Raw genomic sequence first — 14,115 nt, forward strand, 5'->3', positions numbered from 1 at the left:
CCGGGCATTAGCAATGGCAGTGGCAATAAATTTGAATTTTAGCGGTAGTTTGGATAGAAGACTGACTGAATTTTCTGGCATACTGGCTGTAGAGTGAGAGAGAAATAGAGGCAGGGTGGCTCTGGGATTCTGGCCCGAGCTACTTGAAAGGTGATATTGCTGATAACTAAAGTGGATCAAGACTGGAAAGAGCTTGGAGAGGGAGCTCTGGGATCCACTTTTGGACATCACACTTGTGAAATACCCAGTAGACATCCAAGTAGAGATATCCGCAAGGTAATTGGCTATTACTAGTCTGCATTTGACGGTGGGGACAGGGACTAGGGATATAAATGTGTGACATAAAGTTGTGAGGCCAGAAGAGATCACGAAGGGAGTAAGACTAGATGGAAAAGAGAATGCTGAACCCATTAGATACTTGAACATTCACAGGTCAGTAAAAGAGGCCAGAGGAATGGCCTGTGTGCTAGGAGTGCCCTGTAAGCAAAGTGAAGATAGGGTTTTAAAGAAGAGATAGGAGCAGTTGTGTGACATGATGCTGAAAGGTGAATTAAGAACTACCAGTTGGCCATTATGCTTAGCAATACAGAGGTTATTGGTGACCCTGATGGGCACAATTTCTGTAGAGTGGAAGGGGTAAGTGTCTACTGGGATAGAAGAGAACAGGTAGAGAAAACCTGGAGACAGTGGCTAGAAAGATTCATTTGAGAAGTTTTACTACTAAGGGAAGGAGAAAAATGGGGTAGTGGCTGGAAGAGTATATGGGGTCAAGGGAAGAATTTTTTGAGAAGCCTATTTGTATGTTGACAAGAAAGATCCCATAGAAAAAGGGAAATGCATCATGGAGGAAGAAGAGGGGCAAATCATTGGAGCGACATCTTTGAGTAGACAAGAGGAGATGGAATCTGGTGAACAAGAGGAGAGGTAGTTCTTTATGGGGAGCACAGAAAATTCAGCTATGGTATTAGAAGGGGAGACAGACTATGGCATCAGTTAAGTGGGTAGATGGATATGGTGCTGGGGGCTGTTCTGGTTTTGCTTTCTTAATTGGTTCTGTTTCCTCAATGACATAGAAATCAAGTCATCAGATAGTCTGAGGAGAGGAGTGATGAAACAGTTGTTTCAGAAGGCCTGAGAATAAAGAATGGTTGCTAGGCAGCAGTAATAGCTGATGCCAGAAATCTGAAGTGAGGTCATTTGCATGGTGATGCTAGCAGGTTTTTGTTTTCTTTCCTTTTTTCCAGCCATATTCACTTTTATAGATGTAAGTACAGAAGAGATTATTTGATTTAACCTGGATTGTGTTTTAGCCAAACAGGCAGGGGAGTGATTATAAAGATTGACCGTGGGATTTAAGCTGGGTTAGGAGGGAAGAGAGGACCTGAGGTGGGTAAAGGACAGTAAAAATGGTAGGATTGTAGGTCCTGAAGGGTTAAAGTTAGGTACTAGGCAGAGTGACCTGGAGATGGAAGGGTGTGTGTGTGTGTGTGTGTGTGTGTGTGTGTTGAGGGGGAGGGTGGTAGACATTGAGATTTTGGAGGAATTTGCACTGATTGGTAATTATAAGCCCTGGACTGGGATCAGAGCAGAGAGTGGTTAAGGTAGGGCTGATGAGAGATCATTGGAGTCTCTTGAGAAGACTAAGGACTGAAGGGTCTCGATTTTGCAAGGATTATCTACGGAGATAGTTAAATCGCCAAGGATTATGACAGGAGTAATATTGAAGAGCATGACAGTGTGACAGAAGCTAAAATTTTTTGTGGAATGAGTGAGGTGGTAGATGACTCCAACAAGGCAGAGTAGTGAGTAGAAAAGTCTGATAGTATGTGATCCAAGTAGTAGAAAATAAGATCGGGGAGGGGAAGATAACTACCTGGAAATGACAGTGAGGAGAAAAGGGAAAGCGAGATATGAAAAGGAAATTTCAGAGTATTGGGAACAAACACTACTCTATAGTCTTCCAGAAAGCAAAATATATTGCAGTTAAAGGGTCAAGAATCAGAATGGCATGGGACTTCTCGATTGCAGCCCTGGGAACTGAAGGAAATGGAGCAATGCTTTCAAAATTCTCAGTGAAAATGACTTGAACCTAGAATTCTGTATGCCAACAGCTGTAGTTCGTTATGAAAGTGGAATGAAGACACTTTGAGAAGTATAGGGTCACAAAAAATGTGTATTCCATATATCCTCTCCCAGGCAGGTGCTAGAGAACAGGGGCAAGGGAACAAACTGATCAAGAAGATGTGGGTAACAGGCCAAGGGACCCAACAAAAGAGCAAGAGTAAGAGAACCGCAGGATGATGAGGAAGTGAGTTCCCAGGGTGAAAGTATCACAGTCCACAGTGGAGCAGGTCAGGAGACTCTGCAGAAATCTCTGCCACAGGAAGGAACTGATAGTGTACCTGATGTATTTGAAGCACTGAGAGGACTAGACAGTTGTGGGAGAATTTAGGAATCCATTAGGAAGAAATCTAAAGAAAAATAAACTTTGTGAAAACAGTAGTGAAAAAAAGGGAAATGTGTTCATTTTGTACTGTATGGCTCATTTGTTAACAGTACTTCCTGAATCATAGCAGTACAAATACTGACTATTAATCTAATAAAAATTAAGAGATATTGGCCAGAGTTGAGGGGATAGGATTGTGTACGTTAGTGAGTGGGGTTTCGGGAAAGAGAGCTAATTTATCTTCTGTAGTGGGATGTCAAGAGATAATATTAACCCTAAAAAGAAAAATCAGGAGATGAAGAGTGTAAGAATGTCATTTAGAGACTTGGACGTAAATACCAAAGGAAAGAGTGAAAGAGTTGAAAGAAGTTGTCCCTTGGGAACTGGAAGTAGGGTCGAGGGCAGAGGAACTGTTGCTTTTCTTAATGTACCCTGTAGAATTGTCTCTTTAAACCATGTTTAAGTTTGATTAAAAATTACAGAATTAGACAGAAATAGTACACAGGCATATTCGTACATCAAATATAACATATGAAAGTTGTATGGGGAATTCATGTTCTCTTCCCTTCTGCTGGGAAGAAGCTCTGACAGATTTGTCATATATTCTGAAGTCGAACTCATTTTCTGCTCCCTCTTAATTCTTCTCTGACCTTGAATAGAACAGACTTTTTTTTTATAACTTCTTTAACTGCCTGCATTTTCCCAGCTGGGATCCCTACAAAGGACTTTTCTTTAAACATAACAGAGCATAAACGGGTGTGGGGCAGTATTCAGAAGAGAGTCACACCAACTAACTCGGCCTCTCTCCCATCTCCCGTCTCTCCTCCTCAGAGCACAGAGCAGTCATGGAAGCTGCTTTTGTGTATGGGACCACATACCAATTTGTCTTGACCACAGAAATCGCCATTTTGGAAAGTATCGGGTATGTGTAAGACACATAAGTTAACAATTTTAAGTTCATTTATTTCACATTACTTCCTCAACATTTCCATCATACTCTGACAGTACGGACTTACCGGAGAGGAATCATAAGCAGATGTGAATATGTAAATGAAACCTGAAATCTTCTTTAGTTCTATCATCTGCTGTACTAAAATGAATTAAATACACAGAAGTGATGTTAAACTAAGGGAACAAAGACAATGTGGATACACCACAAGGTGTGACCCCTTGAGTGCCAAGTGTATTTTAGGACTAGGTGTCCCACCGTGATCAGATAGGTGACAGACTAACAGCTTTCATAACTAGGCACCAGAGGTTCTTCCTGAGAGTTCCGTAAGTTACTCTGCCAGAATAATCTTGAATATATTTAAGTACAGTTTTGAACAAATGTTTTAAATGTTTAATTTGCTTGTCTAGTTTCTAGCTTGCAATTTTAGGTAGAGGCCTTCTTTTGATTGTTTCTGTCTGGGAAACCTAGGGTTAAAGTTTTTCTTCCATTTAGCACATAGGGACACAAGGAATAACCTGTGCATTTTAAAGACTTTTAAGTTTGGCTTCAAAATGCTCTTCAGGAAAATTAACCCTAAGCAAGGTAAAATGGTGATTGTGTGACCTTTTTAAACCATGCAGGAGTTTTTAATGAGCTCTCCTGCTGACCTCTCAGAAAATAGTGACTATTTGATATACCACACACAATTAATTAAATCCGAGACATTTTACAACTCTGTAAATTTGTGTGTGTATGTGAGGAGTGGGCAGGCGGAGGATGAAGTGCTTACAAAGAAAAGTTATGTTTTTATTGCTCTGTACAACATCCTGTTTTCATCAGTCTCTTCTTATTGAACTGCCATTCTGCTGGTTCCTTCCTTAATGAGTTAAACAGAAGTTTGATGCATGTTTACTATTTGTATAAGACTTAATGTTCTTAACAGTTTGCGGATCATGCTGCCAGTACCACAAAGCTCTGTGGTAAGTAGTCACGGGGTCTCAGGATACATACAGTAAGCAGTAGTTTCGCCAGCTGCTTTCCTGCTCCCAGTGTGGACTGCCAGTCTCCCATCTTTGAATGGGGGAAGCCTTGATAGCCTTGATAGCCTCAGTCCCATGGTGACTGTCTGCTAGCCCCATAGTTTCTCTAAGGTTGTTTCTACTTTCTCTTGTGTTACCAGCTTCTTTGTTTTTCAGGTAATGAATAATTACAAATAGCAGTGACATGCTTAAAACATAGAGAGGTAGTTACTTACTGGCAAGGTGCGGGTCCTCTCATTTATCTTACAAATCCTATTGGGCAAGATAGACTAATACTGACCTATGACTGAGAGTGCTAATGTCTAGAAGGGATTTTGCTTTCCTCCATTTTTAAAATGAGAATTAAAAAATGTAGTTATTCTGTTTTTCGTGTTCTTTCAGTATATGATATATTGGACATGTTTGCACGCTCATTTATTCATGGGTAACAAAATGGTGCGGTGTCCTACCTGGACCTGATATGACAGGGAAGGACTGGGGATTCAGAATGTGTAGTCTTAACATCACTTCTGGATGAAGTAGTTGTCTGTGACTTTGAGCTGTCTCCTGATGGAGAAGAGGTGAATGTATTTTTTTTCTTTGATTAACTTTTAATTTTTCTCATTTGTTCATTCTTTCATTCAACAAATATTTACTAAATGCCTTCTGTATCCTAAGCACCATCGCAGTTGCTAGGGCTGTAACATTGGCTAAATTTGGTGTGTTAACTGTCACATCATGTTGGGCCAGACGCCAGATGAGAAGGAAGGGTGTGTGTGATAGGCAGCACAGAGGTCGTGCGCCGCACGGACACCAGCACTCTCTGCTGCCTCCCCATGTTCCCTCCCTGCAGAATCTGTGTGTGTGCCACGAAGGATGTTACCCCACCACATACATGCACAGTCAGTTAAGTCAGAGGCGGCTGCGCGACCTAGAGTCAGCCAGTCTGTTGACTTACCTGAACAATGAGATACCGTCTTCCAGGAACTTGGAATGGGACATGGAGAAACTGGGTTATGTAGCATTTTGGCTCCCTTGCTCACAGGAATGTTTTGCTCATGTAGAAGTAGAGGAGAAAGAGTTGGGAGCCAAAAAGTGTTAGTGGCAAAATCAAGGTCCCTGAACTTTTGTTGTTCAGATCTACATGTTTATTCTCTGACCAGTTACTTGAATTTTCCTTGTGTTCTGTGAGAAACTCTTCTAAACTTCCACTATATCCCCGTTACCCCCACCTTTTTGGTTTCTGTTTCCTACAACCAAATGATCTCTGATTAAATAGCTTTTCAAGATTATTTTATTATTTCAAAGGTTATGAGATGTGGTCCAACCTCAGGTGGGTCCTCTTGCTCTCAATACTTTTCTTTCAGCAATATGTGACTGTTTGGGGTTCCCTTCAGAAAGTCAAGTACTTTGAGTCTTGGCTATTTAGTTCCTTTTGTCTGAAATACCCATTTGTCTGTCTTCTTGGAGAAGTGATTCTTTCTTACTGTTTTTAATCTTTATGATGATCTTCCTGTCCCTTTCCTTCCTTCTCCTCCCCAACTTGAGACAGAATGAAATATTTCTTTGTTTCTCATAGCATTTGTATATCATAGCACTTAAAAACGGCATTTTAATTGTTTTACTAAATATATGTCTTTCAGTCTAAGCCCCCCAAGGAGTTGAATCATCTTATTCATTTTAGTCTTTTGTGCTTAGCGCAGGGTGTAACATAGTAGGCATTAAATAATCTCTGAGTGGTCATTTCTTTAATCATTGAATCTGTCAGAAATTACTTTTTGATTAAATGTTGAAATCAGTGAATCTTGGAACTCAGTTAAAGCATGTATCAAGAATTAAAATAACATTGTAAAAATAAAAATTTGCAGTATTTTGCCAAACTCTACTAATGCCATATGGAGATTTTTTTAAATGCTATTTTAATTTTGGCAGACCTTACTTACTCACTGTAAGTTTATCTTTGAATTCGCATGTTGAAGGGAATGCCAAAACTCAAATTATAAGCCATATTTGCTGAGCTTTGTAATATTTCAGATACAAACTCACAAACTCTCACAAAGTGTCACATGGTTTCTATCTTAAGGCATGTTTTGGCTGAAGTTTATTCAAAACAGATTTGGGTTTAAATTAAACCTAGAAGATTTGTGTTACAAAGCTTTATTTAGCATAGCTATAGAAAAACAAATATATTTTAAGATAATCTCATTGTCCTCAAGGTGACAGTCTTTTATCTGAAAAAAAAAAAAGAAATGTAGACCTGTCTCTAACCTAATTTAGAAGCTACTGTATGAAAGAGTTGAGGAAAAAAATTGTTTATACAGCTCAAAAATTTCTTTTATCTTCTTTTTTGCTTAAGTCCTTTTCATTTTGTTGTATTTTTACCAAAACAGTAATTCAGAAGTGTTGAGACTAGGACAAAGGGATTTGTCATGTCTTCCTGCACCATAGAGGGATCACACATTGAACTTCAAGTGGGTCTTTTCCTAATTTTTAATTTGCAGCACTGAGGATATAGAATACGCACATTTCTACTTTTTTCATTGTAAGCCAGTCTCGGACTTGACCCAGCAATGTAGAAGAACACTAATGGAACAGCCACTGACTACACTGAACATTCATCGGTTTATTAAGACGATGGAAGCACCTCTGCTGGTATGTGTCTTATTTAAATATGTTAGATGATTTATATCTAACTTTTATTGTTTTGATTCACAGATATGCATTTTACTTAGATGAGCTATATCTTTTCCCCTTGGACATATTTATTTCATTTAGGCAGATTTAGAAGTAGTTCCTCATTAAAGGTAGAATAGAAGATAGACTGTGTATTCATAAAATGATATTTTAATGCCTTGAACCATTGTTGTTCAAGGTAACCATTGCATAATTATAGTGGTAGTTATAATGAACTGTGGAAATACTCTGTGGTAGTTATAATGAACTGTGACCATTCTAAGGCCACAAAGATTACATCATGTGTTAAGAAAGGACCTCTTTTGGAATGTTTTGATCCCTATTTTAAAATTTCATGAATATTGGAATTGTAGCATTTCTGGTGCCCCACTTTCCTTACTGCAAGCCTGGAAGAATTTTAGAGACTCAATAGGTGATCAGCAGACTTTTCTCCCTGAAAAAAGGGTTGTCCTGAGCATACATAAAACCTTCAGTAGGCCTTCTCACTCACTGTGCCCTTTTAAAATAAAAAGTGTGCATATGTATTATACATAATCCAAACAGTGCTGCAAAGTATAAAAGAAGAAAAATTTTAAAAGCCACTGAACTCCATACTCAGAAATGAACTGTAAGAAGCATACGAGTCATCTCTGCATCACATGGGTACACACAGATAGAAGGATGGGTGGATGAATAGACATAGTGCATGAGCTACTGTGCAGTAAGAAGCATTATACTTAATCTTATTTGAATTTAACAGAAGAAAAAGAAACTGATGTGAAATTAGAGGGATTATGGAACTTTTGAGAAATTATTTCTTCCTCACTAGGGGGCTCTTTAGCAAATATTGTCTGAAGTGTTAAAGTGATTATGAAAAACATTAAGAAATGAAAATCATTATTTAAAAAACCCTATATTTCCATTTTAGACAATATTAATTTATTTCTTTCTGTAAAAGATGAGAAAATAAACTTCATATGTTTATTTCCGCCTCAGCTCCTCTTACCCTACTGATTTTAGTTTTGTGTTATTTTACATTGTTAAGTTTATAATATTTATATTGCATTTTATAATCATAATTCCCACTTTTTAAAAAAGCCTTGCTTCCACATTTAAATAGATACAGAGCTCCCTAGTCCCAATTTTAGTGTCTTCATTTCTGAGTTCTCTATTTTGGTCAGTTTTTGTTTGGTTAGATTTTGGCTTCAAACAGCATTAAAAAGAAAAAAAAAAAAAGCACCAGGTCTTTTCCCCTTTCCTTTCACATGGTGGAGGAGGGAGGCATTTGTCTTACTTCCATGGGAGGATGTCCTCTGGATTTGTTTTGATCTTCCAGTTCACCATAAAGCCCTGAGAGACAGAACAGTTCATTGGACAGGTCCTCACCGTTTCTATCCAACCTCATTTCCTTTTCTTCCAATATTGAGATATTATTAAGAATTCTCAGGATTTTGTCCGCTCACCAGTACTGTTTTTGCTATTGAGGGTAGGATTAGGACTCATCCCCAAACTTTGCTAAAAACTTCTATTCTTTTTTGGCTGCAACATTCTGGCTTGAAGTTGTGCCTCTTTCCTAACGTTTCTGCTCATAAACTTTCTTTTGCTGTGTTGAAAACTGTTGTTTTCTTTAGATAGATAATGAGGAGGGAGATTCTCTGATTTTACTTCACTTTACTAAACTTACCAAGAATTATGCAATGTTAGTTTTGAAAATAAAAAATGAAAACTTTGGAGACTTCGTAATGACTTGGGATTCAATTCAGTGTGGCTTCACTTGAAACATGATGTGGCAAAAATCAAGGGCACTGTTTATATTCTGTGTGAATGGTAGCCCCTGAAACAGACATGTTGTAAACAGCAATGTGAATTGCACCCTGGGATTGTGCAATGCAGGTGACCCTGCTCTATGCCACCGTTCACCTAAAAGGAATATTAATTTGACAGTCAAAGTCCCTTCTGAAGTAGCGTTTGTCTCAACACTCTCACAGAATTTTGCATAAGTGCATCGTTGCCTCAGTATCTATTTGAACTCTTTTTTTCCCTTAACAACTGGGGAACTGGGATGTAGGATTCAGGCAGACATTCCAAAAGCATGGCTAGACACTGGGATAGGTAGGAATGGCCAGTAGCATGGAGCCAAGAAAGATCTGAAAGGCAAAACTTGGTGCTGGATTCGAGAGCCATGCTGAGGATCTCCACCTTGATGTCGGCCTAGAAGGGCTTGGCAGTCCAAGAAGCACAGATTAATGGGCTTTTACAGATCAGAGCAGAGCAAATGAATGCAGAGTGCAGGAAAGGAGACAGAGCCTCGGACAATTCCTTAGCTTCTCGGTGAGATGGCTAAGGCTTACCCTTGTGGGGGTGGGAAGATGTTAAAGGGTTCTGAGCTAGTTTGGTTCCTTTTACATTTTGGTACTTTAAACATTTGGCTGTATCGGTATGTAAGGCTGTTGCAGAATATACTGGAGGTTAAAAAACAAAGTGAGGCCAAGCACTTTTATAAGAAACACCTCTTAAGCGAAGATTTGATGCAACTGGATTATGCCTTTTGACAGTGTAGTTAATTAAACAAGGGGATGGTGAGGTCCTGAAAGTTAGTAGCTGAATTTGATTACTTCTTACAAATTCCTCCGTACAAGACTTTGCAGTAGTGTACTTTGAATGAGTGTTTCTTACTTTGTTCTTATTTCCTCAAGGCCCCACTGATGCTCATATTTCCCACTCACATCACTCTTAACTATTCCTCCTTTATTGTCAATCTGTATACAAGCCTTTGAGGTTCAATCATTGTTGGGTTTTGTACGGTTAGTAAGATGTTTTTGCAAAGTAGCCTAGGTGCATGGGTCCAGAATCTGAAATAATTTCATTTGTTTACATTATCTATAAACATTAATAAAAAGGGAAACTAGGCTTCAGACTTTCTGGTAAACTTCGGGTGTGTGATCATTGCAATTATATGCATTATTACTTCACTTCTAAGCATATGAAAATAGATGCAGATTAGGGTTTTGTGTATATATTTATGTGTGTATGTTAAGTAGATAGGGTACTTGAATATCTAAATATTGTAGATGTGTAACATAACTGTGTCTTATAATCATGATAGGGACATGTCATTTTAATTCTGACAAACTGAAAATAAATCTTAAGCATAGAAATTTTAAGTGATTTCAATCTTAAATTGATTAAGTGAGATTCTGGCAGGTGTGGAATTACCCTAGATGCATTCTTAAGGTTCCCAGGAATGAAAAGAGATGGGAAATGGTTCAATTGTTGTTCTGTTGGCTAATCCCAAGGGCATTTTGGAATGCTGTTGATTTTCACTATGATCAGTTTATACTGATTGATGGAAAGTTTTTATTTCAATAAAAGAATCTTCAAGTGCAAATATCTGATAAAATGTTTAGAATAGATAAATTATTATATAATCACTTTTCTGTAAATTTTATTTTTGTTTATGCATCTGAGATAACTGTCTCAGACAGATCCAAGACACTTGAATTAAATTAAGCCTACTCTTTTACATAGGTAATTAGAACAATGCTATTATGGTTTATTAATTTAGCTTCTCCTATTCCTTGAGGGCTCATGTGGCAGTGTACAATATTATATAGCAGGGTATTGGCTTCTGACATTATTGTCTCATATCCTTTTTTTGTTGTTGTGGCAAAAAATGTGTAACATAAATTACCCTCTTCACAATTTTTACGTATACAGGACAGTATCCTTAACTCTATGCACATTGTTGTACAACAGATCTCTAGAACTTTTTCATTTGAATGACTGAAACTCTATTCCCATTCAGAAACAACTCCCCATTACCTCCTCTCCCCAGTCCTGGCAGTCACCCTTCTACTTTCTGCTTCTGTGACCTTGAGTGCTTTAGAGACCTCTTATAAATGAAATCATGCAATATTTGTCTTTTTGTAATTGGTGTGTTTCACTTAGCATGAGGTCCTCAAGGTTCATCCATGATGCAGCATTTGTCAGGACATCCTTCTTTTTTAAGACTGAATAATAGTCCAGTATGTGTGTGTGTGTGTGTGTGTGTGTGTGTGTCTGTGTCTGTGTGTCTGTCTAGTCTCACATTTTACTGATCCATTCATCATTGATGGATGCTTAGGTTGCTTCCACATCTTGACTATTGTGAATAAAGCTGCAGTGAATATGGTTCTGCAAATATCTCATTTTGAGATCTTGTTTTCAGTTCTTTTGGTTATATATCCAGAAATGGGATTGCTGGATCATGTATGGTAGTTCTTTTTTTTAAAGTTTTTTTTTTTTTTTTGGTGACTTGAAATTTTATTTTTTCACTTTTTAAAAAATTGAAGCACAGTCAGTTACAATGTATCAATTTTTGGTGTACAGTACAATGTCCCAGTCTTGCATATAATATACATACATATATTCATTTTCATATTTTCTCCCATTAAAGGTTATTACAAGATATTGAGCATAGTCCCCTGTGCTATACAAAAGAAACTTTAAAAAAAAATCTATTTTTATATATAGTGGCTAACATTTGTAAATATCAAGCTCCCAGTATCCCCTCCTACCTCCTTTCTGCAGTAACCATAAGATTGTTTATAAGTCTGAGAATCTGTTTCTGTTTTGTAGGTGAGTTCATAGTGTCCTTTTTTTTTTATTCCACATATGAGTGATATCATATGGTATTTTTCTTTCTCTTTCTGGCTTACTTCACTTAGAATGACGATCTCTAGTTCTAACCATGTTGCTGCAAGTAGCATTATTCTTTTTTATGGCAGAGTAGTGTGCCATTGTATAAATATACCACAACTTTATCCAATCATCTGTCAATGGACATTTAGATTGTTTCCATGTCTTAGCTATTGTATGTAGTGCTGCTGTGAACATTGGGGTGCATGTATCTTTTCACATTAGAGTTCCCTCCAGTTATATACCCAGAGTTGGGATTGCTGGATCATATGATAAGTCTATTTTTAGTTTTTTGAGGAATCTCCATACTATTTTCCATAGTGGTTGCATCAAACTACATTCCCACCAGCAGTGCAGGAGAGTTCCCTTTTCTCCACACCCTCTCTAACATTTATCATTTGTGGACTACAATAATTCACATCTGTCCCGTTTTCAAAACACACTCACTCCTCTCTCCCCAAAGCCTCATCGCATCAGACTTTGATTAAAAAATGACAATGACAATATCTCCCATCCCAGAAACTCTTCTCAACATGTAACCTTATCACTGTGCCTATCCCCTGGTGGAGTCTGTGTCCCCTCTTTTGAAATGGTTGGGCCTCTGTGACTTCCTTGACCAACAGAACAAGGCTGAAATGATGATATGTGACTTCTGAGGCTGTATGTCACAAAATGCCACGTGTTTCTGCATTGCTCTGTTTGACTGCTCATTCTTGAAACCCAGCTACTTTGCTGTGAAGTTAAGCCTGAGGAGAAGTCATGTGAAGAGGAATTGAGGCCACCAACTCACAGCTCTGGCTGAGTCCATAATAGTCAGCAACAGCTTGCTAGCCAGTGAATGAGCCATCTTTAAAGTGGAACCTCCAGTCAAAATGCGCCACTAATGCAACTTGGACCGGAGATGAGGTTACAGATGTATGGATAAAATGAGTGATTCTTGTAATTTGAAGCCATCAGGTTTCGATGTGCTTTGCTGCGTACACAGTGATAGATGCTTGAAACACACCCTCCAAGTGCTCTCATCTGTTTCTGTGGCACTAAGTACACTGATTCTCAAATTTGAATTTTCAGGGCTTCATATTTCTTTGGAGTCCCTGTCCCATGTATCTAACTACTAATTAGATGTCTCTCTCCTAAACTCAACTTGTCCAACATTAGTGTGTTGTATTTTACCATGTGTTCTTTCTCCATTATCTTGGTTAATTTACTGTCTACTCATTCATGGCAGAAACCTGGAAAAATCATTCTCAATTCCTACCTCTCCCTGCATCTAATTCTATATGTTAAATATCTTTTGAATTCTTCATTCTAAAAGCCAGTGCTTTAATCCAGGTTTTTCTCCATCTCTCGTGCACTATTTTAGTAATAGCAACTGAGCTGGTCTACATTCCTATAATTCACTCCCTTTAAGTTCATACTCCCCATTGCTCACAGAGTCTTATTTTTAAAACATATATATATGATCATGTTACAATAATGTTTACACTTCCTCACCGGCTTCAATTTATTTACAGAACAAAGCCCTACTTTCTTAGGAGGATATGTATGGTTTTTAATGATTTGGCCCCTTGCCAGATCTCCAGCCTTACTGCTTGTTCCTCCTTTTCACTTTAATACTGAATTACTTACAGTTCTCCAAATACTCAAAGAAGAAATCAGGCTTTTCTGCTCCTTCATGCTGTTCCACCCATTCAGGTTTTGGCATAATTCAGTTCTGTATTGTCTTAGGACTGAAGGTCCCACTTTCTTGCTGGCTGTTGGCTGGTATTGCTTTCAGCTTCTGCAGGCTACTCTCGGATCCTGGCCACATGGCCCTCTCACAAAATTGCGGTTTTCTCCTTCAAAGCTAACAGACAGTCTCGCTCCACTGTGCTAGGACAGTCTCACAGAATGTAACCTAATTAAGGGAATAACTATGTATCACCCACACTCAAGGGATAAGGATTATACAAGACGTGTACACTAGGAATCTTGGGGGCCATCTCAGAATTCTGCCTACCATAGGTAAATATAGATTTCTCTCTGGAAACTTCAGATTAAAAAAAAATCCTCAATAACTGGAAGATTTGTAAGAATGCATCTTCCTGTGTATCTGCCTTTATTCCCTGTATCGGTTACTCAGGGGGCGCTTTCAGTCATTTGTGGGAAATGTTTGTGTTTATTTCAGTGATGATTTCTTCTGTTTTCTCCCTTTTCTCTCTCTGGGGCTCCTATTTGAACGTTGGACCTCTTGAACCAATCCTTCAATTTTATTATCTTTTCTATTTTCCATCTATCTTTTGCTACACTTTCTGGCAGATTTATTCAACTTTATTTTTCATTTCTTTATGGATGCAGTGCCTTCCCATCTCCTTGAGCTTATCAATGGG

At 38.2% G+C, this 14,115-nt stretch overlaps 1 protein-coding gene across 7 annotated transcripts in view; it reads left to right on the forward strand.

Moving 5' to 3' along the window:
- TXNDC16 (thioredoxin domain containing 16) overlaps positions 1-14,115 on the forward strand; it is a 76,226-nt gene that overhangs the window by 30,632 nt on the left and 31,479 nt on the right. For all 7 annotated transcript variants that reach the window (XM_010962154.3, XM_010962156.3, XM_010962155.3 and 4 more), the window contains 2 exons: positions 3,278-3,368; positions 6,898-7,048. In XM_010962154.3, coding sequence (XP_010960456.2) covers positions 3,278-3,368; positions 6,898-7,048 — 242 coding nt within the window. The remainder of the gene's footprint in view (positions 1-3,277; positions 3,369-6,897; positions 7,049-14,115) is intronic.

This window comes from Camelus bactrianus, chromosome 6 (genome assembly GCF_048773025.1).
Source record: "Camelus bactrianus isolate YW-2024 breed Bactrian camel chromosome 6, ASM4877302v1, whole genome shotgun sequence".
Taxonomy (NCBI): domain Eukaryota; kingdom Metazoa; phylum Chordata; class Mammalia; order Artiodactyla; family Camelidae; genus Camelus; species Camelus bactrianus.